Source organism: Schizosaccharomyces octosporus, assembly GCF_000150505.1.
Source record: "Schizosaccharomyces octosporus yFS286 unplaced genomic scaffold supercont6.3, whole genome shotgun sequence".
In the NCBI taxonomy this organism is placed as follows: Eukaryota; Fungi; Ascomycota; class Schizosaccharomycetes; order Schizosaccharomycetales; family Schizosaccharomycetaceae; genus Schizosaccharomyces; species Schizosaccharomyces octosporus.
The window spans coordinates 2,199,685-2,224,133 of NW_013185621.1; the positions used below are offsets into that span (position 1 = coordinate 2,199,685).

General features: G+C 38.2%; 12 protein-coding genes and 1 non-coding gene across 13 annotated transcripts; 7 read left to right on the top strand and 6 right to left on the bottom strand.

Moving 5' to 3' along the window:
* Positions 1 to 94: 94 nt before the first annotated feature.
* SOCG_01536 (kinesin-like protein Klp2) lies at positions 95 to 2,943 on the bottom strand. The gene is made up of 2 exons (XM_013164489.1): positions 2,817 to 2,943; positions 95 to 2,763 (listed from the first exon to the last, which is right to left on the bottom strand). Exons 1-2 carry the CDS (start codon positions 2,844 to 2,846, stop codon positions 334 to 336), a joined length of 2,460 nt encoding a protein of 819 aa, XP_013019943.1. The 5' UTR covers positions 2,847 to 2,943; the 3' UTR covers positions 95 to 333.
* A 154-nt stretch (positions 2,944 to 3,097) lies between these two features.
* SOCG_01537 (gamma-glutamyltranspeptidase Ggt1) lies at positions 3,098 to 5,557 on the bottom strand. The gene has a single exon (XM_013164490.1). The coding sequence runs from the start codon at positions 5,183 to 5,185 to the stop codon at positions 3,293 to 3,295; it is 1,893 nt and encodes a 630-aa protein (XP_013019944.1). The 5' UTR covers positions 5,186 to 5,557; the 3' UTR covers positions 3,098 to 3,292.
* A 627-nt stretch (positions 5,558 to 6,184) lies between these two features.
* SOCG_16416 lies at positions 6,185 to 6,267 on the top strand. Its single transcript has one exon. It is a non-coding gene; the product is annotated as a tRNA-Lys (tRNA).
* A 159-nt stretch (positions 6,268 to 6,426) lies between these two features.
* On the bottom strand, positions 6,427 to 8,829 carry SOCG_01538 (actin-like protein Arp8). The gene is made up of 5 exons (XM_013164491.1): positions 8,619 to 8,829; positions 8,412 to 8,577; positions 8,172 to 8,363; positions 7,899 to 8,108; positions 6,427 to 7,847 (listed from the first exon to the last, which is right to left on the bottom strand). The coding sequence occupies exons 1-5, from the start codon at positions 8,717 to 8,719 to the stop codon at positions 6,552 to 6,554; spliced, it is 1,965 nt and encodes a 654-aa protein (XP_013019945.1). The 5' UTR covers positions 8,720 to 8,829; the 3' UTR covers positions 6,427 to 6,551.
* Positions 8,830 to 9,615: 786 nt separating this feature from the next.
* SOCG_01539 (RNA polymerase II associated Paf1 complex) lies at positions 9,616 to 11,291 on the top strand. Its single transcript, XM_013164492.1, has 2 exons — positions 9,616 to 9,705; positions 9,744 to 11,291. Exons 1-2 carry the CDS (start codon positions 9,703 to 9,705, stop codon positions 11,229 to 11,231), a joined length of 1,491 nt encoding a protein of 496 aa, XP_013019946.1. The 5' UTR covers positions 9,616 to 9,702; the 3' UTR covers positions 11,232 to 11,291.
* A 169-nt stretch (positions 11,292 to 11,460) lies between these two features.
* SOCG_01540 (40S ribosomal protein S16) lies at positions 11,461 to 11,965 on the bottom strand (the record flags this gene model as incomplete). Its single annotated transcript, XM_013164493.1, has 2 exons — positions 11,461 to 11,508; positions 11,591 to 11,965. 2 exons carry the CDS (start codon positions 11,963 to 11,965, stop codon positions 11,461 to 11,463), a joined length of 423 nt encoding a protein of 140 aa, XP_013019947.1.
* Positions 11,966 to 12,020: 55 nt separating this feature from the next.
* Positions 12,021 to 12,856, top strand: SOCG_01541 (60S ribosomal protein L13). The gene has a single exon (XM_013164494.1). The coding sequence runs from the start codon at positions 12,114 to 12,116 to the stop codon at positions 12,738 to 12,740; it is 627 nt and encodes a 208-aa protein (XP_013019948.1). The 5' UTR covers positions 12,021 to 12,113; the 3' UTR covers positions 12,741 to 12,856.
* A 253-nt stretch (positions 12,857 to 13,109) lies between these two features.
* SOCG_01542 (60S ribosomal protein L7) lies at positions 13,110 to 14,294 on the top strand. Its single transcript, XM_013164495.1, has 2 exons — positions 13,110 to 13,303; positions 13,469 to 14,294. Exons 1-2 carry the CDS (start codon positions 13,178 to 13,180, stop codon positions 14,093 to 14,095), a joined length of 753 nt encoding a protein of 250 aa, XP_013019949.1. The 5' UTR covers positions 13,110 to 13,177; the 3' UTR covers positions 14,096 to 14,294.
* Positions 14,210 to 16,112, bottom strand: SOCG_01543 (checkpoint clamp complex protein Rad9). The gene is made up of 6 exons (XM_013164496.1): positions 15,742 to 16,112; positions 15,348 to 15,681; positions 15,085 to 15,300; positions 14,935 to 15,044; positions 14,599 to 14,886; positions 14,210 to 14,559 (listed from the first exon to the last, which is right to left on the bottom strand). The coding sequence occupies exons 1-6, from the start codon at positions 15,844 to 15,846 to the stop codon at positions 14,314 to 14,316; spliced, it is 1,299 nt and encodes a 432-aa protein (XP_013019950.1). The 5' UTR covers positions 15,847 to 16,112; the 3' UTR covers positions 14,210 to 14,313.
* A 112-nt stretch (positions 16,113 to 16,224) lies between these two features.
* Positions 16,225 to 18,098, bottom strand: SOCG_01544 (traub family protein). The gene is made up of 4 exons (XM_013164497.1): positions 17,999 to 18,098; positions 17,907 to 17,954; positions 17,761 to 17,863; positions 16,225 to 17,706 (listed from the first exon to the last, which is right to left on the bottom strand). Exons 1-4 carry the CDS (start codon positions 18,006 to 18,008, stop codon positions 16,425 to 16,427), a joined length of 1,443 nt encoding a protein of 480 aa, XP_013019951.1. The 5' UTR covers positions 18,009 to 18,098; the 3' UTR covers positions 16,225 to 16,424.
* Positions 18,099 to 18,691: 593 nt separating this feature from the next.
* On the top strand, positions 18,692 to 20,484 carry SOCG_01545 (chromodomain protein Swi6). The gene is made up of 3 exons (XM_013164498.1): positions 18,692 to 19,134; positions 19,232 to 19,317; positions 19,473 to 20,484. The coding sequence occupies exons 1-3, from the start codon at positions 18,817 to 18,819 to the stop codon at positions 20,086 to 20,088; spliced, it is 1,020 nt and encodes a 339-aa protein (XP_013019952.1). The 5' UTR covers positions 18,692 to 18,816; the 3' UTR covers positions 20,089 to 20,484.
* A 121-nt stretch (positions 20,485 to 20,605) lies between these two features.
* On the top strand, positions 20,606 to 22,384 carry SOCG_01546 (GTPase activating protein). The gene is made up of 5 exons (XM_013164499.1): positions 20,606 to 20,821; positions 20,873 to 20,916; positions 20,973 to 21,051; positions 21,097 to 21,141; positions 21,251 to 22,384. The coding sequence occupies exons 1-5, from the start codon at positions 20,676 to 20,678 to the stop codon at positions 21,900 to 21,902; spliced, it is 966 nt and encodes a 321-aa protein (XP_013019953.1). The 5' UTR covers positions 20,606 to 20,675; the 3' UTR covers positions 21,903 to 22,384.
* A 483-nt stretch (positions 22,385 to 22,867) lies between these two features.
* On the top strand, positions 22,868 to 24,395 carry SOCG_01547 (AP-2 adaptor complex subunit Apm4; the record flags this gene model as incomplete). Its single annotated transcript, XM_013164500.1, has 3 exons — positions 22,868 to 22,972; positions 23,010 to 23,074; positions 23,129 to 24,395. Exons 1-3 carry the CDS (start codon positions 22,964 to 22,966, stop codon positions 24,393 to 24,395), a joined length of 1,341 nt encoding a protein of 446 aa, XP_013019954.1. The 5' UTR covers positions 22,868 to 22,963.
* Between the last annotated feature and the right edge of the window lie 54 nt (positions 24,396 to 24,449).

The following is a 24,449-nucleotide window of genomic DNA, read 5'->3' on the forward strand; positions in this document are numbered from 1 at the left end:
TTAACTTTTCAAAAAGAAATAGAATAAAAATAAAAAAAAATGGAAAAAATAGTAATAACACTTAAAATATATTTGATCCTGTGTCCATCTATAAAAAATCTATAAAGAAAGTACAAAGTTCATTAAATAACTCATTAACAATGGGGAATCTTCCTACAGTGGATATAAAGTAGAAGTCGAAAAAAAAAAAAAAAAAGACGCGAATGAACCGAAAAGAATGCTTAAGAATGCATATCGCTCTTATAGTTTGCAAAGAAACAAACCGAAATAAAGGAAAATAAAGAAATTAAATTACAAAGAGAAAGGTCGGAACCAGAAAGATGGGTTTATGTTTTATTTCATCACACGCCTAGCAGTTCCAATATGGGTATTGTTAACTTTTGTAGCAAACCGCAAACTACATAGGGTTTCCGACACATGTTGTTGGACTGGAGATACGTTGACAAACATCAATGTTTTGCTATTTCCTCCTAATGAATGTTGAAGCAGATTTGTCAGCTTGGAATTTCGATACGGAACATAAGTTCCTTCTTTCTCGCCGCCCAAAGCATGAATCACATCTCCCAAACAACTTAAGCTTTTGTTAATGGCTTGCGTCTCTTTCAGTCGGTCTCCTGTACTTTGACTATGCGATAACCGTTCGGATCCAGCCAAGTCTATCAAATTCAAAGTACTATGGCATCTTTCTCCGGTGAGATGGTTAATACCTTGAATGTGAAGCATAAACACGGAGTGTGATCTGGAAGAATGCTCGTTGGCGTTTGTTGCTGCCACGAATCGATTCTTTGCAGACTGTTCTAAGAGCCAACTCACTTGCTCAGAGTTCTCTAAAGGCTCACGAGCCAAATTGGTAACCCAAGTCTTTCCTTCTTTCGCATCATGGTAAATCTCATATTTCTTTTTATCGTTATCATCGTTGGAATTGCTCACTAGTAAATCTTTTATACTCTCATTATAAATTTCGAGAAATTGCCCTTCCATACGATACTCCCATCCACGTTCGCGAAGTCCAAAGGCTCGATTGTATATCATTTGCACCGCACATGGAATCATACCCGTGGGAGAAGACATTGTATAAGTTTTTCCAGAACCCGTTTGTCCATAGGCAAAGATACAAACATTATAGCCATCCATGGCACTTTGTATTAATTGAGAGATTTCCTCAAAAATTTCTTCGTTATTGATATCAGGAGCAAAAACGCGATCGAACTTGAAAGGATACTTTTTTAGGGAATTGCCTGTCAAAGAACTGCCGGTCCCTTCTGTTAGCACTTCTATTTCATTTGCTTCTTCTCCTTGGCCTGGGTAATTAATTTCGGCTGGCTTTTCGTCTCCCATGCATGGTCGGACACGGCAAAATACTCGTATGTTACCCTTCAATTCTTGTATAGTATTGTGTAATTTTCTTCGCATAGATTCTTCTTTCAAAAGTTTGTTAATTAAAGTTTGCTTATCGCTATTACTAGCGTCAAGAAGTGATTCCACTTCAGATAGCCGATTTTGTAGATTCTGATTTTTTTGTTCTAATTCAACGACAGTGTTTTCCAGTGAGCGACATCTCGATTCAGAATTTAAGAGTGCTGTACTTCTTTCATCAAGATTTGCTTGTAAGAAAGTACTTGTCTCTTTCTGTAATTTCAATGAATTTTGCGTTTGTTCAAGTTCAGATGCTAAATTATCACGGCTTTCTTCTAAAGGTTTAATCCTAGCTTCTAACTCCTTTATCGCAACCTCATGCTTCTCAGTAGTTTTCTTTAGAGCCAGCGATGCACCTTCCTGTACCTTTTTGATAAATGCATCTTTTTCTTCCGTGACGTTCTTTACCATCGTTTCATGTTCAGCAGAGACATTTTTCATTAATTGTTCGTAGTGATTTTCGATTTCCTCCATTCGTTGTTTCGATTGAAGTTGTAAATTGTTATGTTCCTCGCTATAAAACAATTCTTGTTCTTGTTGTTTTTGCTGATAGAGGTAGCACTCATTTTCAAGCACCCTTGCATGATTCACTTCCATATCTTCTATTTGACGATGATGCTCTCGCTCAGCACCTTCTAAAGCTTCCTTCAAATTTTCAATTTGCTTCTTAGAAAAAATTTGATTTGCTTCATGTTCAGCTACTTCACGAAGAAGCGTCGAATAGTCATTTTGTAAACTTAACGACCGATTTCTTTCGTTTTGTAATGACTCTTCAAGCATCTGAGTACGTTGGCTAAAAAAATCTTTTACATCAGGGGATTGAGTAGAGGTTTGTAAAACTTTCTCGGAAAGATTGGCATAAGCAAGCTCAATGCTTCTAAGACGTGCTTCAGTCGAATTATCCACACTGGAAGAAAGTTCTGCTCTATCGTCAGAGTAAGTAGTCATGCTTTCATCCGAAAAACTTTTTGTTTCATCCATGCTACTTCTTGAAGTTGGTGGGACACTAGCAGGTTTTTGTAAATGAGAAGAAGCTGAAACCGAGCGCTTATACATTGAGCTCCCCATCGGCCTAGAGACATTCGATCTTCCGGAAGAAGCGGGAACCCTTGTCTTCATAGCCGGAAGAGATGTCCTGCCAGCACTTGCCGGGGGAGCCATCTTGCTAGGCAATTTAGTTGGTTTTATTAGATTTGCTTCATTATTTAAAGTAGAAAGGGACGCTCTCGGTTTTAGAATACGAGAAGACAAGTTGGTTTTTACGGATGGAGGAGGGATATGAGAGTTAAATTCCTTTATTCCATTGCGCGCTGGCGACAACGATTTTGTAGGGGTTGGTATACGTGACTATACGAATGGTTAACAATCAAAATCTTACATTTTTAAATATTCCAGCTTACTTGTAAACCCGTACTTCTATTTTCCTCCATAATTTTTCCGCCTCAGAGGTATAGGATAACACTGCATGTATTACGGAGTAGGTGCGTGTTCAAAGCATGCTGGAAAACAGAATCGTTGATTGTATAATGTCATTATATAGCAAATATCAACAAAGAAATACTTTTTCTGTTAAACAAATTTCTACATTTTGATGTGTTTTCGCTAATTATAAGAATAAATACGCGTTGTGTCTATACTATTAATGCCTCAGATTTAAACTGAAATGATCCCATTAATCTATATTACCTCTAGCATTAAATAAAAGATTCCAAATAATTATTTTCCTTCAAAATAAAACCTCGATATTTCGGGAATAAACAGTACAATGCGTTTAGTAGCAGTCTCTAACAATTAACATATGGTCGTCAACAAGGAATCAAAAATATTTTCTAATCTGTCTTCATTAGGAAATTAATCGTTTTTCATTTAAATACTTCTAATATGCTGCAGCGACAGCTTGTTTCCTACTATCGCTAACAGCATACAAAGTATTATTCGACTTAAAAACTGCTTGGATTTCACTGAATGGAGATCGGACAGGTATCAAATCTATCACATGTCCGAACTTTTCCAAAGCTAGTCTCACTTCATCTTCCACGGTTTCATCAATATATGCAATATTAGGCATCAACTGATGATGAAATCTCGGACTCTCAATAGAATCCAATAAAGATTTGTTCCATTTATACTTTTTTATAATTGTATCCAAAACGGCAGTGACAATTCGGCTACCGCCGCTTCCACCCAAAACCATTTCAACGGTTCCATTATTTACAAGAATGGTAGGAACAGCAGAACTCTGCGGCCTTTTACCAGGTTGGATGAAATTATAAGGTGAAGGACTAAGTCCAAACGCGTTAATAATTCCCGGACTAGCAAAATCATCCATATGGTCATTCAAAATGATACCAGTTCCGGGTTCCATAATCTGGGCCCCAAACAGCAAATTAATAGAAGCTGTCAAACCAACAGCCATACCATCTTTGTCAATTACTGAAAGATGTGTAGTTCCGTGATTCTGGGGAAAATCATATTCAGCGTGGTAATGAGTAAAATCGTAAGTACGGTTCGGTGATATGTTTTCACGAATATCATCTGCATGCCTCTTAGAAAGAAGCTGCAAGACGTGTTGGGAATTGTCAAAGAAAGTTGGATCTCCCAGCAACGTCCGGCCAGCAGACATCCACTTCATAGTTTCAATCAATTGATGGAGACCCAGGTCAGTAATCTCGCATCCAAGAATAGAATTTCCTTGAGAAAAGTCTACCTCCGAAAGTATGTTTAGGCCCAAAATTAGTACCTCACCACTACAAGGTGCTCCGCAGGTGATGACTTCACGACCTTCAAAGTTTCCATAAACTGGGTTCTCTACGATGACCGAAAAGTTAGCCATGTCTTCCAAGGTGAGAATACCACCTTCTTCTTGAACAAAATCGACTAACCGTTTGGCAATGCTGCCTTTATAAAAAACTTCAGCACCGTATTTACTAACTTCTTCGAGAGTTGCTGCAAGAGTTGGGCGATAGAATGTTTCTCCAGCCTTTAAGAAACGCCCGTTAGGAGCATACACTTTGGACCAAGTAGGATGAGTTTTAAAGTAATCAAATTCTGGGCGACGAAGGCGTGAAGCTAATTCTTTTGGCATCGGCATTCCATACTTCATAAGATGAATTGTAGGCTCAAAGAGTTTAGCCCACGGAAGTTTACCGTATAACTTCCATGCCACTTCGTAGCCAGCGATTTCACCTGGAACCGCTACAGATAATCCACCAACTTGGGAGACATTGGGGTTACCATGAAACATATCTTTATAGGAACCAGAAGGAGCTGTCTCTCTAAAATTTAATGAATTAGCTGTTCCATTAGGATGTCGAATTAGCATAAAACCTCCACCACCTATTCCGCTAGAGAAAGAATTTACGGCTCCAATACAAATGCCGCTAGCAATGGCTGCATCTACAGCATTACCACCAGCTTTCAAGATCTCAGTTCCAACCAAAGAGCATGTCTGTTCTTCCGTAGCGACCGCACCATTCCTTCCCTCGATAACGGTTTGATAATCCCCTTTATTCTTATATTTAAGAGTATTTTTCTTGCTAATTAAGTACTTTCCATTTAATTTTATAGGCCAAATATTCAATGAGATAATAGCAGCAAGCAAGACTGTAAAAAGTACTAACAGTGATGGACGAGAAGACCGTTCTAAAGAACTCGTCTCATTCTTTTTGAACACTTTTGATGCTAAAGGCCGTGACTTTGAAGTTTTCTTGGCTTTTTTTGATGACATGTACTTATCATCTTTTTTTGATGCTAATGGCTTTGAACTCATCTTTTAACAAAGGAATAATTATAGGAAAAGGAGTAAAAAGGAAAACCAGATAAAAGTATTTTATATTTATCCTTGTTTTATATCTGCTTTGGGTTTTCCTGGTTATTATGCAACCATAAAGAAATTCACCAAATTTCTATTGAAAGTGAAAAACAAGAAACAAAAGAGCAAGCAGCGTCCAAATATAAAAGAAAGAAAAAATAAGAATCCCTTCTTTACCTAAAACAAGGCATTGAAGTCCAACGATTCCTTTGTAATCACTCAGGTGTGGTTAGTCAACGAGTGGTGGTGTGCATGTACAAACAAAAAATAATCAAGTCGCTTAGGATGGTTTTCAAAATACATAACATTCGGCTCTTGCAATAATTCACAAGGAATATTCCTTAAAAGGATAAAGAAACATTTCAAAATGCTAAACTCCCTAAAAACTATTTCGCAGTCTGCTTTCCTAACTCTACGTCAAAACTGAGATACAAGTTGAGTTTGTTGACTATTTTGACATTAAAAATGAATAGCAGTTTTAGGTCATTGTCGGTTTGAAACTTGACGAGTATTTACTTTTCTAGGTTACTCCAGTAAAGCATCAAACATTTTACTTCAATGGTCTTAAAAAAACGTTGTCTCCTTCCAAGGCAATCAACTTGGAAACTAAAAATAAATTCCAAAAGCAATTTTTTATGGCTTATACAAGAATGAGTTTCAAAACGTACCGGAGTTCATAAACATTGTAGAGCATACACAAAAAAGTCAGAAGTTTATAGCATAAATCTCTTCTGCGCATAGACGAACGTTTGTACATATGTAGGACAAATTTATTGTTGATAAATAAGAAAAAATTGTTGTTAAAAATGGGCAATAAGCCTTTACTATTTCACGATGGAAGGAAAAAAAAATAAAAAAAAAACGTAAACATTGACAGCTACGTATTTGCTAAACAATATATACAAAAAATACCATATCTAGCTTATAGTTTACTTTGCTACCAACAATACCAACAAGTCCCGGGTAGCTCAATCGGTTTAGAGCGTCTGACTCTTATGAAGGTCATCAGAAGGTTGCGAGTTCGAGTCTCGCCTTGGGAGTTCTTTTTTTTTAGTTTTACTCTAATTTGCCCGTCATCAAAATGAAAAACTTTGTTTTTCTTTTAATAAGTAAGTATTTTAAACGAAATGAGTAAATTTGCAGTGATTTGGATGTATCAGAGATGGAAGTTGAATCAGTTACTGAACTTTACAGATCGTAGCATCTTGTATAAAGTGTATATACTAGGATAAAATTACCATAGATTTCTATAAATTAGGAGTTTGAGTAGTCAATAATTAAAAGAATAGACGAGACACATTTTTGACATAGTAATGAGACAGCACTATCCGGTCCAAAAATATCCCAATGTTTTATACTGCAAAACTCTGCTTCCCAATGTCTTCCAATCGCTAGTTTTAATCCAGAATTCAGACACAATCCGTAAACGATTGTATATACATCCACCTTTCCATGCAATAATTTGAGCATCTAGTCCACGTGGGGGCGGTAGTACAGCAATGTTTGGAATGTTTGCTCTCTTGGATTGTAGCCGTTCTTCTAAAAGGTGCGAAAATCCAGGAAACAAAGCACCACCACCAACAATCAAGATGCTAGAGTATAAGTTTTTGGCCTGATCACCCAAATTCCCTTCACAAGCACTGAAAATACTTTGGTTGATGGCATCATCCAAAGGGTAAATAAGCTTCTCCTTTATTCTTTCAGGATAGGCAAGTGATCCCAAATGGACTACCCTTGGTTTCTTCACTTTGTTTGCGTCGTCCGCTTTGGAGTCTTCTGCTACTGATTTCAATTCTTCTTCCTTTGAGGCTAAAGGCGCTGTTATTTGTAACAAGGTAGTATGAGCAAGTGACTCTGGATTGTTCGGCTGATTTTCGTAAACGTCCACGGAAACAGGGAAAAGCTTGTATCTATCTTTCAACTTTTCTCCATTCTCAAATATATCTGGGCGGAAATATCCAAACGGAGAAAGAATCGTTTCATCCAGCACCTTGAATGAATATTTCTTTGTGCCGCCATCCGGCGTACGAGAGTGAAAATCATTCACCTGAATATTATACGTCCCTTGGCTAATACCGCAGTATTTTTCCTTTAAACTCTGCATCAGATCCCAATCGTAAGGGAGGCAAAGGTCTAATTCACGATATGGGAAATTGCTTTTAGCTAGAAGTTTTGCAAATAATAGCGTTACGTCGTCTCCTCCGTACTTCATATTAATTCTCGAGTTTGGAATTACAATACCTTCTTCCACACAGCTCACAGATGTTTTTTCGGCACCAACGTCTACAACACAAGCTGAAGACATTCCGGCGCCAAACGAGGTACAGAGGGACTCCTGTACGATGGCACTTTTTCCAAACTGAAGGTCATAAAATAAAAGGTCTAAAAATCTTTCTATGTAAATGCGATCATAAAGGTCTGGAACGATGAAAACAGAAGAGTATTGCGGTAACTGGGAAAGTGGTATTTGTAACAAGTCGGAAATAGAATACTTCAGTATCTCATATATGTCCGAAAACATTTGCTGAGAGGATTCATAATCGTTCTCGTTGAAGATTCCATCTTTTAAAGGATGAAACAATCGATATTCCGGATATTCCTTCAGAGGAAGGAGTGAAGCCTAAATTTGTTAGTCGGGTTTTCGTTAGATTATAAAAGGACATTACTGTACCTTTTCGCCGATGATTACATCTGGACGTTCATTATTTTCAAATTGAATCCAGTCGGGCTTAAGGGGATCTTCATGAGATGGGATGACCTCAGGTTTAGATATTTTATTGAAGTTGTTCACGAGCGCTGGACCATTGGGAACGGGTCGATTTTTCTTTGCTTTCAAGCGAGCCTTCAATTCTGTTTGCAGTAATTTCAAATTATTTTCAAACTAATTATTCAAACTGATAAGCTAGTTGTTCTCACATATTCCTAACAAGAAGAATCAACGTACCTCTTCGTCAAATTCAAGGTTGCCATCCTCGTTTTTTTCGCACATTTTGGATAATTGGAGATGAGGATGTTCAAAATTAACTCTCATTTTTCTGGCAACAACCATAGGAACGGTTTTCGGAAAATGATCTGATGCTAATCCAATACGAAGATTTTGGGATCCTACATGAATGACCACTGTTTTAGCATCCCTCTAACCTTAGGTTAGTAGACCGGTTTGATTTCTTTGCTTAAATATTACCTGTTTTCCTTCTTGCGTATTCTCTTCCATGCCATCCTCCTCTTCTTCGGCAGCCTTTTTGGAATCTTCTTGCTTGACGTCTCCTATTGTAGTATCAGGCTCACCATCCTTGGCATTAGCGGTATCTCTCCAAATATACATTTGATCATCTCGTTTTAAGTAATCTCTTCAAAAATTAGCGCTCGACTTGACATGGACATGACATACGTATAGAAGTTTTTTTGATTGATAGGAGGAACAATTTGAAATTGTGTAAATTTAAAGTCAATTCCTTCCTCAGTATCACTTTGTTTTCTTTTCGGAGCCATGCTTGCACATAATAAAACACTTTTGTGTAGGTCGTGCTTGATTCACGCAGTGGGTGCTTGTACCGTATAGTTTCTTCTTCGTCCTTGTCTGGGGAAGTGACCGAAAAGTTACGAGGTCGAGTAATAAGTAATATACCATAAAATAATGAAAGTATTTTTATTTTATTTCTTACACGAATCATTGACTTTAATTATAGACTTTCTACTGAACTCTTTTGTCTAATTAAATAAAACCGACCTTTGTATCTGACATAAAGTATAGAGCCTAATATATTCGACTGTCAGTTTCATAAAATGCATTAAGTATATTATTGTTAATTCTTTCGAGTAATCGAACTCCTAGCAACAACTATTCCCCAGCATTTCAAGCGCTATTTATTATTCACGAAGAAACATAAACAATTAAACCGCAAAATCCACCCATGGCTCTGATGTATTAATATATATTAAAAAAAGACTAAAGAATGGATGTGCTAGCTGACTTGAATAAACAAACTACTTTTCTCGTGTGATTATATGACTATAATTTGGTAGTGAATCAAACGGCGTAGCCGTATGTTGTTCAAAAATATGTTTTTTCTATTCTTTTTCATATTCAAAATTCTCTTTAATTTCCCAAAAAGCTTCAATGTTAAGCTGGAAGTTCATTACTCCTTGCTTGTGAAATGTATAAGATCCATAATATTCCATATAAAAAGTATCCAAACCCTTTCCCTCTCCATTCTTTCAATTTAAAAATATTTAGCCATTTAATTGAACCATATTTACTGGTACTTGCACTATTGTACGTATACGTTCATTTCACCATTTTTACATTTTTATTTGTTTACTTTCGTAAATTCACTGCATTGCCGAATAATTTCTTTACGGTAATACGTCCGACAGGCATATACAAAATAAGGATATACAATGGACCACTGTAAACACCATCCTATACTCCACATCACATACTATTAGTTTTGACACCCAGCGCGTCTTTTTCAATGGTATGGAGTAAACTATAGTGTTAAACTAACAATTGCAGTCAAACAGGAGACAAGATTATATCCTACGAGTGAGGTACCATAATCCACTTCCTCCTCCCCCATTTCCTCCTAGGCTCATAAACATTTCGAATCCAGTCAAGCAATATGCCTTGCCAAATTTTGTATCGAATGTAGTCCAAGAAAAGAAAATTTCTATTGAAAATGACGCTGAACTTGGAATGCCCATGGATTTGGCCGCTGTCGATGGTTTTTTTGAGGGCGATACGTCTTGGATGCAATCCGATATGTCTGGTATGAATTTGGACCCAGCAGACCGCGCTTTGCTAAAAGTTGCTGGAGGATCGGGATCTTCTCATGTTGAGGTTCCATTTTTGAGACGGACTGAATACATTTCTTCTGAAGTTGGACGAAACACCTCAACTCGTGGTAACTTGCGATTGACTGCTTCCACGAGCAAAGCTATTGCTGAACAACGTGGTCGTTCGCTTCGTGAAATCCCCAGTCAAATTCAGGCTATCGATCAAACCTTTTCTGCCGTCAAAGAGCCTTTGCAAAATCTGAAGCATCCAACGAAGCCTGACTTAAAACCGGTTGCTGCTTGGAATATCTTGCCAAACGATTCAATGGCAGGCATTCAACATCTCATGCTACGTGTATCTGATAACCTTACGGACCGCGCACCTACTCCATCAATAAATGAAGATGACAGCGTTTCAAAAAGACATAATGTTGCTCTCTTTATGCCTTCTTCTGCGGAGGGAGAACAGTATTTATCTTACTATCTTCCTTCGGAAGAAACAGCAGAAAAAGTCCTAGAAGCTTCCAACAGCTCATCGACGACCAAGGGCCCCTTCTTGTATAACTTATTCCGCAATTTTGATGCCACTATGCATGTTAATCCTAGCGGTTTAGAAGATATTTGTTTAAGCCTTCACACTGATAAGGAAAATCCTGAAAATAACAAGGCCCTGTACACTCCAATCTATGCACGGTCGACATTAAAACGACGACATGTTCGCGCTCCCATCAACCCTGACACAATTGATGGTATCGAGTTGAGACTACGAGAAATCAACAAGGAAGAAGGTGTACAGTTGAAGCGGGCTAGGTATGAGTCGTTTGCTATGGGCGATGAAGAAGCTCTCGTGAAAGAAGAACAAGAAGTTGCTGAAGAGCAGGCAAAAGAAGAAGATGAACTTAATGAAACAGGAATGCAACAACAGGACTCGAATACTCAGCCTCCGCCTGTAGAAAATGCTCAGGAGCAAGAACAGTCTTCTAGCCCTAGTGGACAGAACGAAGAAAAGGAAAAAGAGGATGGAGATGAACAGAATCGGCAATCAGAGACCGTCAATAATGAAAATAGTAAATCCAGTTTAGATGAGTCTACAAATTCAACGAATGGAGATCATCAAAATCAAGAAGAACCCGTCCTGGATCCTGCCGACAAGAAAGAAACCGATATCCCAGTTGACAATTCTCCCTCTTCTGCACCAGGATCACCGTCTGCCGCTAATCATGCCTAAAAAGTATATTATATAGTCATTCAATTTGTAGATAAAAATAATACGAATGTCTTTTTGCCATGTTTACTTATTGAATTACTAATACAACTTTCCTGTAATCAATTACAATCTCACAATAATGGCCGCAAACTTTACATTATAAAAAGTACTTACAAATGCAATACCATCAGATACTACATGTCTACGGTAAAAGGGTTGCTTTGGAAAAAAAAATAATATTTTCTTTGCCTTAACGGTAAGACTTTTGTTGACGAGCACGAGCACCGTGACCACCGAACTGAATGAAAAATTAGTATAAAATCATGAAAATGATCGGCAACAGAACAGTCCTTCTGTAACCTTATGAAAGGTCTACTTACCTTCTTGGGTTCCATACGACGAGGGTCGGCAACCAACAAAGTACGGTCGTAAGTGACGAGGGCCTTCTTAAGTTCAGCCTTGGAGTGTTCGTCGACAAACTTTTGGTAGTAAGCAACGATAGCCTTGGAGATGGCTTGACGAATGGCATAGATTTGAGAAACATGACCACCACCGGAAACACGGACACGAATATCAACGCCGGCGAACTTGTCAGCTCCAGCAACCAAAATGGGCTCGTAAACCTTCATACGCAAAATTTCGGGTTGGACAAGAGAAAGAGGTGCACCGTTGACCTTGATCAAACCCTTACCGGCCTTACAGTGAGCAACGGCGGTAGCATTGCCCTTTTTTCCAAAGCACTGAACTGATTGCATGGTTGGCTCCAGTAGGATTATTACTTTACACTTAGCAAACTATACTGTGGTGGTGGTGAAAAAAGCAGTCACACATTCGACCCACAACGAAAAAAGCATCCACGACAGGGGAGGAACTTATCCTCTACACCAACACACCTGAACCACCATGGCAATCCACGTTAAAGGACAGTTGCCCAACGCTCACTTCCGCAAGGACTGGCAACGTTATGTTAAGACCTGGTTTGACCAACCTGGTCGTAAGTTGCACCGTCGTCAAGCTCGCCAAACTAAGGCTGCTAAGATTGCTCCTCGTCCCGTTGAGGCTCTTCGTCCTGCCGTTAAGCCACCCACTATTCGTTACAACATGAAGATTCGTGCTGGCCGTGGTTTCACTCTTGAAGAACTCAAGGCTGCTGGTGTTTCTCGTCGTGTCGCTCCTACCATCGGTATTCCCGTCGACCACCGTCGTCGTAACCGCTCTGAGGAGTCCTTACAACGTAACGTCGAGCGTCTTAAGGCTTACCTTGCCCACTTGATTGTCTTCCCTCGTAAGGCTGGTCAACCCAAGAAGGGCGATGCTACCGATGTTTCCGGTGCCAAGCAAACTGATGCTAGCGCTGTCTTCCCCATCACTCAAGAAGCCGTTGAGGAAGCTAAGCCCATCACCGAAGATGCTAAGAAGTTCCAAGCTTTCAACACTCTTACCAACGAGCGTGCTAACGCTCGTCACCTCGGTGCTCGCATTGCCTTCGCTAAGAAGCGTGCTGAAGAAGCTGAGGCTAAGAAGAAGTAAAATGTTTGTAGTAATTGGATCAGTTTGACTTGGAAAATAGGAATGCATGGATCTTGTAATTCTCAATTATATTTGTATCTGTACTATCGCTGAATGTAAACTTGTTGAAAACAGTAATTGTGTATTCTTTTCACCATAAATTATTTGTAAATACGAAATACTTGCCTGTGTCAGAGTCATAGTAGGACAACACATGTATGCGTACAAGAATATTTGCTTGACACTGTTGCAATTACTGGTTTAACAAATTCTCTGGTCTTCCACTGGCATCTAACTACTTGCTTTCTCTCCCACTATTCTTGAAATTTTTACTCCATTCTTAGGTGACAAAAGTATCATTTTTTTTTTCTTCCACGGAAAGGCAGTCACAAAGAAGCATTTGTTGCCGCCGACATCAATTACTCATTGTGCCCTCCACCAACAACAATTAGAAAAAAATGGCAGAGGAAGCACCGGTAATCCAACAAAATAACGTCCTCGAGCCTGAAGTTATACTCAAGAAACGTAAAGTTAATGAGCGAACTCGGCTTGAACGAGTAGAAGCTGCTCTTGAAAAGAAAAAGGTAAGAAGAACACAACTGCGAGAAAAAAATGTTTGAAAAGGATGACAACTTCACTCTCTCGATAGCTAGCTGCGGCGATGCTGCTTCTATCACCATCTTTCGGCTGATTCGAAAATTTTTATTTCGCAGAAATGCTTTTCAAAGCAAAATATTAACATTTTATAGGCTTTAAGCAAAAAGAAAAACATTATTTTCAAGCGTGCCGAATCATTCGTAAAGAACTATCGGGATGGTGAAAGAGAGCGTTTGAGGTTGAAGCGCGTGGCTAAGAAGACCGGCGCCGCTTTGGTTGACGAGGAGTCTAAACTTCTCTTTTGCATTCGCGTTGCTGGTGTACGCAATGTACCGCCTAAGGCTCGTAAAGTCTTACAACTTTTACGCTTAACCAGTATCAATAACGGTGTCTTTATCCGTAATAACAAGTCGACAGCTAACATGTTGAAGCTTGTCGAACCATACGTTACTTATGGCGTTCCGAGTCTAAAGTCTGTGCGCGAACTGATTTATAAGCGTGGTTTTGGTAAAATTAAAGGTCAAAGAGTCGCCCTTTCTGACAATGCTCTTGTCGAAGAAGCTCTTGGAAAGCTTGATGTTATTTCTATTGAAGATATTATTCACGAGATATATAATGTTGGACCTCATTTTAAAGAGGTTAGTAGCTTCTTGTGGCCTTTCAAGTTGACCTCCATTAAACGCTCTTTGATTGAGAAGAAAGCCAAACATTATAATGAGGGCGGAAGAACTGGTTTCTGTGGTGAAGACATAAATAACTTTATCAAAGAACAAGCTTAAGATCGACTCTCTTTTAGCCGTATTATAATGCCCTCGTTAAAAACATCGGAAGATGTTTTATGTATATTAGAACTAGTTTTACGGATTGGAATTTATTAATTGGAATTGTATTAAGGTATCTGGATTTAATTTGAAGATATATTTGAGTGAGTGGTCATAAAGATAGAACTAGTATTGTAAAAGCTCGTAACTATAATACATCAACTTTGCATGGAGCTCTACGTTTCAGTATCGTCTTGTGAGAAGATGCCGTGGTAGGTTTGCTCATGTTGCGTTGGTCCAAATTCAGCATCGTCAGCTACGTCGTTGTCGAATGCCATCAGTTCGGTTTCATCCGGCATACCTTCCAAAAATAGCGGGTGATTCTCTTCATCTGTTGTCTGTCTAGATGGCTTTGCAGCTGGTTCTTCGTTTCTTGGTATATCCAATGTGGAATGAAACATCCTAGAAGTCTCTGCATCCCCCTAGTATACAGTTAGAAGAATACGTTTTCATGAACTTACATTAGTTTGCCATCCTATTGACGCAGACGGTGCTTCATTTTCTAAAGCTGGGGCAGCACTGGTGTTCTCTGGAACGAGTAAACTGCTATTTGCAGTACCACTTTGCTGCCACCTTGCACCCAAAGAACTTTCATCGAAATCGTCGGGTCCCATAACAGTAGCGAGAATAAACTGAGCTTCAATCTCCATAAACTTTCCCTTATTAAATGTGAACAAAGCGGGCTTTCCTGATACACTGTAGTATGATGCGATTGACGTTCCTAGAGATTCAGCAAGCAAAACAGCAGCCTGCAAAGGTTAGCAAATGAAATCCATATGAACGATTCGTATACATACCCGAAATTCTTTTAGAGATAGCGTTATTATTATGCCTTCATTAAGGGAAACTTGCTCAAATTCTTTTCCGTCGATTGAAACTGTTGTTTGTGTAGGCTGCTTTAGGACATCTAGAGAATCATTAGAGTAATCCAAAAATTTGATATCTACCTTTGTTATGAACGACCTCTTCCGTAAAACTGGTCAGAAGGACCCGTCCTTGTACTGGCTGTATCGTCAATTCTTCTGTTTTTTGTCCAAAATGCTCAATCAAATCTTTCAGTATTTTCGAATTAATTTGCCAGTTATTATGACAAGAGGCCTTATCAAAAACAGCGTGTAATGTTTGGGTCTGTTCATATGCAATTTTGTAAGTTTTTACGACTCCTGAAGATATCGAGTCAGTAGCGTCCAACTTAATATTTAGGACATACCATGCTTGCAATTAAATTTAAAGATAACTCTGCATTCTTTTCCTGATGTAATCTGCATTTGTATATTCTCGACAACGACATTCTTTTTACTGGAAGATTCGGCTGCACCAGCGTTGGTATTGAGATTGTTGTTGACCAAGAGAGTCGATTCAAAGATTTTATTCCGAAAAATTGAAAGGATCGGCTTTATTTGCGTGCTTAATCTCACTGTTGGAGAAACAAACCCTGTAAGAAATAGAGTATCTGGATGGAATGTGAACTTATCAAAAAACTTTTTTGTGAGAGTTACCTTCCCAAATCCAGACCTAGACGAGTTCAACGTGGTTAAAATAAGCTATAAAGTTCGTTAGTCCCTAATGACTGAATTGAATATGGATTCTTCGTGGATTCATACTTGATCTTTGTTAATTTCCCAATTTACGGCATCATCAATCCTAGAAAGATTCAGAAATATTCTCGAAAGGTCCCTTAAGTTTGTATTTGAAACAACAAATTCCATAGAGCTCAATAGAGTTGCTTTTCTTCAATCGGATGCGATGCGTCTTACAAACTTCAACGCTCAACTTTTTAGCGTAGTTTTAATTAAATAATTATATATATCATCTACAAATTAACAAATCTTAAATGTGAAAGTTGATAGTTCCGTATACCCAGAAATTGTTCTGTTATAAAATAGGACGTACTTATGGACGCGAACAAAGCTACGAATGAATGTCTAATTTGACCGAACAGTATAAATAACATTCTTATATATATTTGAAGAACTTACAACAAATAAAAAAATAATAATTTATCTATAATCGGATTCTACATATACGGCTCGCAGGGTTAGTCAGCTATCACAATATGTTGAAGCAATGCACATATGTACTACTGTCTAGAATTAAAAATATTAATTTTCTTGGTACAACCAATCTTTAAGCCTTATAACTAATGAAATCAAAACTACCAATCTAACACCTTTCTCCAGTAATACCTTTTTACGAATAAGAAACCAATATTATCCATTACTTTTAAATCCCAAAAATCTTGAATATCAATAAACCATATTCCCTAAATTTTTTTGTCAGGCTGTTTCTAGCCAAAAAGAGAGAACCCGTCGTTCGTAGCTAATGAAAGCTCTTCTTCTTGTTTCTTTTCTGCATCTTCTCCATCTTTAGTATTCTCAGACATATCGATGCGTTGACCCAGAAGACTATTAAATAAATCGTCAATGTGTTCTTCGGGCCAAGATCTCACCTCGACGGGTACCATGAAATTCTGAAGCTTCTCATGGACATGATAACGTAATTTCCGTCCCTTTGACGCTTTGGTATCAACATTTTCTTTCTTTTGTTTTTGTTGTTTAGAAGCGACCCACCGAACGTTTGTATCTCTTCCAGAGTCTGCCAATCTTGAATTAATAAAGTCCTTCAACAGAGATTGGTAAAATTCCGTATCATCATAAAGGTCAGGATTAGGAGTTTTGGAACCATCTGAGCGGCTCAAACGCGAACGCTCTATTAGATCATCTTTATTCAGCATTGTTTGATCAATTTGTTGTACAACATTCTGATTTAAAGCCTTAAATTTGTTGCTTTGTGTAATTCCTTGAGCAGCTTGAACACGACTGTGCCATTTTGTTAGGGTATTATTTTTCCAGTCTTCTAAAGAGTCGTCTAAGTTATTCATTGTCGATAAAATTGACTCTAGATCCTCGGAATCCGCTTTTCTTTTCAGGCCTCTAGGTTCTATACCACTATCCACCATCAAATCAACGCGGAGTTCCATCGTTTTTTGAATGAAGGAGAGCAAGGAATTTTTAACATCATCAGTGGAAACCACAGACTCGTCTGCTTGATCATTGGAGACATTGTCTTGGTTTCCCTCGGATGTATTCACAGTGTGTGCTTGAGTAAACCCTTTTTGCAAACGTATCCGTGTATCTAGGACTCGATCGTACAATCGCATTTGTTCCTGAAGAGCAACACCCTTCTTCATATCCTGAACAGCAGAGCTTCTAATCTTATCAGACAGTCTTTGTTCTCCATGCAACATCTTTTTTAGCTTGGAAATATCTCCATCAGGAAGTGCAGCCGCTTCATTATCCTCCTCTTCGGAACCCTCATCAGACTCGTCTTCGTTTTCAGATAGAGATTGATCTTCACTACCTGCTTCATCTTCATCTCCCGAAACGCCTTCAGATACGTCCTCACCCGAGTTTTCATTTTCACTGAGAGGTTCTTCTTCCAAATCCTCGGAATCTTCCTCAGAAAGGGATTCATTATCTTGGTTTGCCTCCAAATCCTTTCTAGATATCTTTTTTCCTTTAAATCGAGGATCCAAAGCAGGTCCTTGTCTGCTACGCAGCTTGCTTGCACTTAATTGGCTTGGTTAGTTGTCATTCAATGATCTGGTTTTGCTGAACACATACCCAACATCAACATAGTGTTCTCTCCCAGCATTCTTATTCTCATTATCACTAGAATACTCTTGATCAGAGAGTGCTGCGTCTAACGCCTCTGGATCTTTCTCCACTAGAAAATTGTTAGAAAAAACAATTTTTGTGGAATTGCATACCTTCTGGAGTAGGATTCAGCATAGAAGCCAATTCATCTTTCATAAAGACTATTTTTTGTTAGTTTTTTGTCAATTTTTACGAGTTCTCATACCTTTCCCCATGGTGGTGGCCTTGTTAGTAGTGCTTGGGTCTTGGCAAATTTCCTTCGTGTTAGTCAACTCTAGTATATAGAGCAAAAGGTTAACCAACAAGGTGAATGATAGTTGGAATATATCCAAACAATATATAAATAGAAAGTAAGAAATCAAGAACCGCTTTTTCATTCATTTTCGGTTTCTAAAGTTTAAAATTCAGCGACCATTTCAATGCTAAAAGTAATACTTTACTCTGGCAAATTAAATACACAGGATGAAACGCCCTATTATGTTTTATTCATTTCCTTTTTCCTTTTAGCTGCGTTCAATCAATGAACATTGGCAAGTACAGGGAAATATTGAAAAGTTGTCATAATGGATATTGAATTAGCTTGCTAAAATGATAAAAGTCATGTTTTATGGTATGAATAGGTTTCCATTAGGCATCTTTCAGCTCAATTGGAATAGTGTACGTGCAATTCTGAAACGTAGGGATCTATAGACTATAAAATCAATGTAGAAAAACTCACTAGTGCTTATTTAGTATTCTAAAATAAATTATGAACAATATCTGGGTCATATTTTTTGTTTACATGCATGTTTATGTGTTACACGCATATGCTTGTAATAGGTAGTTGAATAATGCTTATATGCATATATGCTCTTATATATGCGTATAACGAGGTTCGAGGAGAATGGTGGACTAGGTTGTCTCACGTAGAAGAGGTAAACTAGCATTTAGCAATTTGAGGTCACGAAGGACCACCACAAACACGCGGCATTTCTGATCGTAAATAAGAGCTTTGGAACAATTTGTTCCGGAAACGCGAAAAAAATGGTGAAAAACGTTCGTTCATATCGACGTTCATCTACTACGAAACGTTCTGTGCTGGACGAAGACTCTGAACCAGAACTACCTAGCATGAGTAAGGAAGCACTGGAAGCAAATAACGTTGATAATATATCTTCGGAAGATGAACCATTAGTTAAACACGAAAAACCAGAGAAAAACACTGGGAAAGAGACTATTGGTGACGATGATGCAGCGGGAAAGAATACCAACGAAGAAACCGATCAAGATAATGGTGAGGAAGATGACGACGCAGAAGAAGAGTATGTTGTTGAAAAAGTGCTAAAGCACCGTCTGGCTAGGGTATGCATGTTTTCATTCTTGGTTGATTATACTAACAGATGATCCTTGCGCGTTTCACCCTCTAACAACGGTGAAAACAAGGGATCTGTATTAACAGAGAGGTGGTGGTTATGAATATCTATTAAAATGGGAAGGATATGATGACCCAAGTGATAACACCTGGAGTACAGAAGCAGACTGCGAGTATGTATTATCGGCGATGGAGGTCTATCGAATCAAGCGAAATTCTTGAGTGACAAGAAGAGGAAATTTAATATACTTTTTAATTCCTTATTTCTTTCTTCTTTCGATGGATTCTCTCTGCCATATTTAAATTACTAAACTAACACATGTAATAGTGGTTGCAAAGATCTCGTAGTAGCATATTGGGAAGAACGAGGTGGTCGTCCAGATGCCACTTCTAAAAGAAAACGTCTTGGTCGAGGCCGTAAGCCGGAAAATAAAGAGACTTCTGTTAAAAGCCGAAGGGTTTCTGACCCAGAACCTGCAAGACCCAGTGTAGAGCCTGAAGAAGAACACGAAGAGAGAAAAGAAGTTTCCTCGCCTACTAAGACACCTAGTCCAGAAAACCATACTGCTGAAAAAAGAGAATCTCCTCGAAAAAATGGTCATGCAGAGCCTAAAGAAAATGTTCCATCACCAAACGGACCATCTTCCTTGCCGAGGAAAGAGGAACTACCGAGTGCTAGTCCCAAGAAGAACCATTTAAAAACACCTGCTCTTCCTGAAATGAAAGAATTAACTGCGCAGCAAGTTGAAAGGTATGATACGTGGGAGGAGTTGGTAGCCAGCATAGATACAATTGAGCGGAAAGACGACGGGACACTCGAAATTTATTTAACTTGGAAAAATGGTGCTGTGTCGCATTATCCAAGCTCAATCACGAACAAGAAATGTCCTCAGAAAATGCTACAGTTTTATGAAAGTCACTTGACGTTCCGCGAAAACGAATGAAAGATGTTGCTTAGCGAATGAGATGTATAGCTTTTTCGCGGACAATACATAGGTATAGTACATTTGGACACCCTTGCTTAGAATTTTGGTTACATACATTTTTTTTCTTCACGTCATTCGTCCTTATGTTTCCGTTTGCCCTTTTGAAGTCTTGAGTAATATCTTACTGAATTATGAGAGCTTCTCGGTAGTGATCATTTAATGTTGTACATGGTGCGATATAGTGCAGAGAGACGCATGAAGGCAGTTTTATATATAATTCCTTTAATGTACCTTGAATTTAACGCTTTTTTCGTGAAATTGTCTATTTGCTCATGTAGTGACTCATTCCTATTATAGTAACTACTAAAACTAAACAAAAATGTCATATTATTTTTAAACCATGTTGCACAATTTGTTTCAATTCATTTGTTTACTAATTCATTTTTTTCTTTGTTTACTTGAAGGTGACTATTGTTTTTGATAAAAGTTTGCGATGCCGTATACTCGTACTGCGTAACACCTATTCTATCCTTATCTCATATCCAGCTGTTTTTGAACATTATATTGTAACTTGACATTTGCCATATTATTTACCTTTGTTTTTAATGTCGCTGGGGAAAAAGAAAGAAGCAAACGCAATTCTTCTAAAGTCGCTTTTGCGCGAACCAGCAAACAAAGTATGTGCAGACTGTAAACGTAATGAACAACCAAGATGGGCTAGCTGGTCCTTGGGCGTCTTCATCTGCATCAGGTAAGTGTTTCTGGCCCTGCATTTGAAATTTTCTTTGTTTAACATATATAGATGCTCCGGTATCCATCGAAGTCTTGGTGTTCATATCAGTAGAGGTACGTGAATAAAGCTAATGATTCGATTTACAGTATTCGACTAACGAGTTGTGAAGTGAAATCTGTAGACTTGGATGCTTGGACAGATGAGCAAACTGAAAATATGCGCCGCTGGGGAAACCAAAGAGCAAACATGTAAGACTAGCTCCGTTTTACAAGATTACCTAACATATACTGTAGGTATTGGGAAGCAAAATTAGCAGATGGCCATGCCCCGTCAGACAGGTAAGTTTGGTTACCGCTAGTGAATGAAGATGGGCGGGATTTGTTTTGTCCAAAAATACATGCTAGCTGGTTTCATGATGGCGAACACACATACTTACCACACTTATAGCAAAGTTTTAACCTTCATTCGGACAAAATACGAATTACGAAAGTGGGTTTTAAGCCATGAAATTCCTTCTCCCGAAACGTTGATACCGTCTGAAAAATTAAACCCATCCGTTACCTCATCAGAACCGGATATCATTAATAAATCTGAAGCTACCAGCATTCCCTCCATAGCTAAGGAGTCCTTACAATCACCAAGCGAGGCCTCCATAATAGACTTTACTTCCGGGAATAACTCAGAAAATTATCGCTTGCCGAACCCCGGCGCTTCCACGGCCGCTTCTACCCCAAATCTGACTTCTTTATCTGCAAATAGCACCTCGAGTGCTCAGGCTAATCGACAGAAAGATCTTAAATCCTCGATTCTCTCCTTGTACGCTTCTCCCCGTCCCGTATCCGCCAACTCATCGGTGTCTGCCTTCTCCAATATACCCTCGGCCTCTACCTCTGGTGCTCAAGGGTCACAACAATACGCCGGTTGTCAGTCACCTGTTTCTGGCACTTCTTTTGTTGCCGAAAAATGGAAGATGCCTCTTTTTGGCTCAACAAATGCTTATTCTCTTGCACGGGAATCAGGCATGCAATCCCAGCCTCCCCGAAGAACCCAATCTGCTATGGATAACAGTATAATGAATACCCATGATGTGTGGAAGTAGTATGCACAAACAGTCATGAGAGCTTGTTATCTTTGCTTTTTTAAACTTCTATATTTATTCTTTGCTGCTATTTTAGAAGAAACACAACAGGCATGCACGATTTTTGCATAATCGAACTTATTGACACTCTTTGAGATGCCCTTTTTAAATATGTATTCAATCACTTTCATGATACTTTGATCGTTAATAATCCCTTTCTTGCCCAATTTTGAGTTGTTGGTACAATGATCCACTTTGAAGCTCTCTTATGTATACGACATCGGCAAGAACCGCCTCATAATGGATCAAAAAAAAATTTCTTAAAAATACTTTATGAATTGGATATTAATTCTATTTCACTATACTCTTTTTACTAAGGTGAAGTTTGCATGCATGAGTAGAAAAACCTATAGATTTTAGCACTTTTTGTAAAAGAAGGCATGTACAGCTATTAGAAAATGGGAATTTTATCTTCTCTCAATTAATTGAAGACTACAAGTTATCCAAATATTAAGCTTGCTTAGTTTTTTAATTCGTTTGTTTAGAAGCATAGTAAACAACTGCTTTGTGTATCAATACATACGATAAAACGAATTATAGATAGAGACCTTTGCTAGTTCCTGCCAATTTACTTGACTTTGTTCAACGTAGATCCAATCTTTCATGAAGAAGAGTTGTGCCCATTTAACCTAAGAATAGTAAATCTCAAAATTGACGCTGTAATAACAATCCATAACGCTTTGAACCAAGAAATTTGAAATTCAGTCTTTTAAATTTATATAATATTCTAAAAGACTGTATTTCCTCTAGAATAATCGTCAGAAGAATTAAAATTTATTTGTAGGCATTTGTTTATACATTATACTAACAGAAACCATAAGATGAGACTGTATTAGAATTTAAGACAGCAATAATTATAACGAGATACCGACTATAATATAATCGATAGAGGGTCCTGTATACAATTGTTGTTACCCGATATTGATCCAATTTCTAATGAAGATAATCGTGTACCAGATGCTATACATCACCACTTATGGAAAAAGATATATCTTGAACGAAAAAGGACATCGATTCTACCAATGATTTCTGTAAGTAATGAATCAAATAAAGTTCTAACAGTAAAAGGGTGTATTCTTTTTCAATTTGAAAGGCGACAATGTCATTTGTCGGACATATCGACATGACTTGAAGTACGTATAGCAATGGACGACTTAATCAAGTAAGCAAATCTAACACAAGAAAAGGAGACACGTAACTGATGTTATCCGTATCCACGTTCTTGCGAATCCTGAATTACGAACTCCAATTGCAACATTTGGTTCCACTAGTTATGCCTATGTCAGACACGAAGATTTATATATTGTTACGGTTGCAAAAGGAAATCCAAATGTAATTATTTTACTGGAATTCTTAGAGCGTTTGATTGAGGTACTGTCTCGTTATTTTGACAAAGTCAATGAAAGTTCCATCAAGGAGAACTTTGCGTTTATTTACGAGTTGCTGGATGAAATGGTTGATTTTGGAATTGTACAAATGACGGAACCGCATGCACTCGCTCGAAATTTGACCATTAGCCCAACAAAAAAGAAAGATTCCTCTATTTTATCAATGAAGCGCTCTAGCTCTTCCCAGACTACGGCAAGTTATCCAAGTGACCAATCCAGATCTGTTCCATGGAGAAGAGCAGGTATAAAATATCGTAATAATACAATATATCTCGATGTTGTTGAACGATTAAATCTTCTCATTAGTTCTACAGGCAATGTTTTACGGTCCGACATTTCTGGGTCAGTGCATATGCGAGCTTTATTATCGGGTATGCCTGAGTGCCAATTTGGTCTTAGCGACAAATTAGACTATAAACTAAAGTATAACGATGATCGGAAAAATTTTCTCCGTTCACAAAACGATTCTGCAGCCTCTGAAGGAATTACACTCGAAGACTGCCAATTTCATCAGTGTGTGATGCTTCCTGAGTTTGAAAATGAACGCAAAATATCATTTATTCCTCCAGATGGTGAGGTTGAGCTTATGAGTTATCGCTGCCATGAAAATATTCATGTACCTTTTCGTATACATCCTATTGTTGAACAGTTATCGAAACAAAAATTAATTTACCGAATTAGTATCCGCTCAAGCTATCCACACAAACTTTCTACATCTCTTAAACTTCGAATACCTGTTCCGGAAAACGTTGTAAAGGCTAACCCTAGAGTGAATCGAGGAAAATCTGGTTATCAACCTTCGGAAAACATAATCAGTTGGAATATACCTTACTATTTGGGAGAGATGGATCTAATCTTGTACGCTGAAGTCGAATTATCAAGTACTACCAATCAACAACATTGGTCTCGTCCCCCGATTTCTCTTGATTTCAATATCCAAATGTTTGCCAGCTCTGGCCTAAAAGTAAAATACTTGCATGTGCAAGAACCATCTAACAGTAAATACAAAAGCATAAAGTGGGTACGCTACGCGACGCGTGCCGGCACATGTGAAATTCGGTTTTAGTTTTTACAAATTATTTATTGTGTACATAACAAGTGAATGAATACATTCATTTCA

Excerpts from the sequence above, each read along its gene's own strand:
- SOCG_01536 (XM_013164489.1), bottom strand. The coding sequence starts at position 2,846 with ATGGAGGAAAATAGAAGTACGGGTTTACAA. Across the intron at positions 2,764-2,816 it reads ATAGAAGTACGGGTTTACAA|TCACGTATACCAACCCCTAC; the intron begins GTAAGCTGGAAT and ends CCATTCGTATAG.
- SOCG_01537 (XM_013164490.1), bottom strand. The coding sequence starts at position 5,185 with ATGAGTTCAAAGCCATTAGCATCAAAAAAAGATGATAAGTACATGTCA.
- SOCG_01538 (XM_013164491.1), bottom strand. The coding sequence starts at position 8,719 with ATGGCTCCGAAAAGAAAACAAAGTGATACTGAGGAAGGAATTGACTTT. Across the intron at positions 8,109-8,171 it reads ACCTTGAATTTGACGAAGAG|TTTGAAAATAATTTGAAATT; the intron begins GTACGTTGATTC and ends TTGAATAATTAG. Across the intron at positions 7,848-7,898 it reads ATGTAATCATCGGCGAAAAG|GCTTCACTCCTTCCTCTGAA; the intron begins GTACAGTAATGT and ends TAACAAATTTAG.
- SOCG_01541 (XM_013164494.1), top strand. The coding sequence starts at position 12,114 with ATGGCAATCCACGTTAAAGGACAGTTGCCCAACGCTCACTTCCGCAAG.
- SOCG_01542 (XM_013164495.1), top strand. The coding sequence starts at position 13,178 with ATGGCAGAGGAAGCACCGGTAATCCAACAAAATAACGTCCTCGAGCCT. Across the intron at positions 13,304-13,468 it reads CTGCTCTTGAAAAGAAAAAG|GCTTTAAGCAAAAAGAAAAA; the intron begins GTAAGAAGAACA and ends AACATTTTATAG.
- SOCG_01543 (XM_013164496.1), bottom strand. The coding sequence starts at position 15,846 with ATGGAATTTGTTGTTTCAAATACAAACTTAAGGGACCTTTCGAGAATA. Across the intron at positions 15,045-15,084 it reads AGAGGTCGTTCATAACAAAG|ATGTCCTAAAGCAGCCTACA; the intron begins GTAGATATCAAA and ends ATGATTCTCTAG. Across the intron at positions 14,560-14,598 it reads CAATAGGATGGCAAACTAAT|GGGGATGCAGAGACTTCTAG; the intron begins GTAAGTTCATGA and ends ACTGTATACTAG.
- SOCG_01544 (XM_013164497.1), bottom strand. Across the intron at positions 17,864-17,906 it reads GCTGAATCCTACTCCAGAAG|TGGAGAAAGATCCAGAGGCG; the intron begins GTATGCAATTCC and ends ACAATTTTCTAG. Across the intron at positions 17,707-17,760 it reads GAACACTATGTTGATGTTGG|TGCAAGCAAGCTGCGTAGCA; the intron begins GTATGTGTTCAG and ends AAGCCAATTAAG.
- SOCG_01545 (XM_013164498.1), top strand. The coding sequence starts at position 18,817 with ATGGTGAAAAACGTTCGTTCATATCGACGTTCATCTACTACGAAACGT. Across the intron at positions 19,135-19,231 it reads TAAAGCACCGTCTGGCTAGG|AGAGGTGGTGGTTATGAATA; the intron begins GTATGCATGTTT and ends CTGTATTAACAG. Across the intron at positions 19,318-19,472 it reads AGTACAGAAGCAGACTGCGA|TGGTTGCAAAGATCTCGTAG; the intron begins GTATGTATTATC and ends CACATGTAATAG.
- SOCG_01546 (XM_013164499.1), top strand. The coding sequence starts at position 20,676 with ATGTCGCTGGGGAAAAAGAAAGAAGCAAACGCAATTCTTCTAAAGTCG. Across the intron at positions 21,052-21,096 it reads GGAAACCAAAGAGCAAACAT|GTATTGGGAAGCAAAATTAG; the intron begins GTAAGACTAGCT and ends CATATACTGTAG. Across the intron at positions 21,142-21,250 it reads GGCCATGCCCCGTCAGACAG|CAAAGTTTTAACCTTCATTC; the intron begins GTAAGTTTGGTT and ends CCACACTTATAG.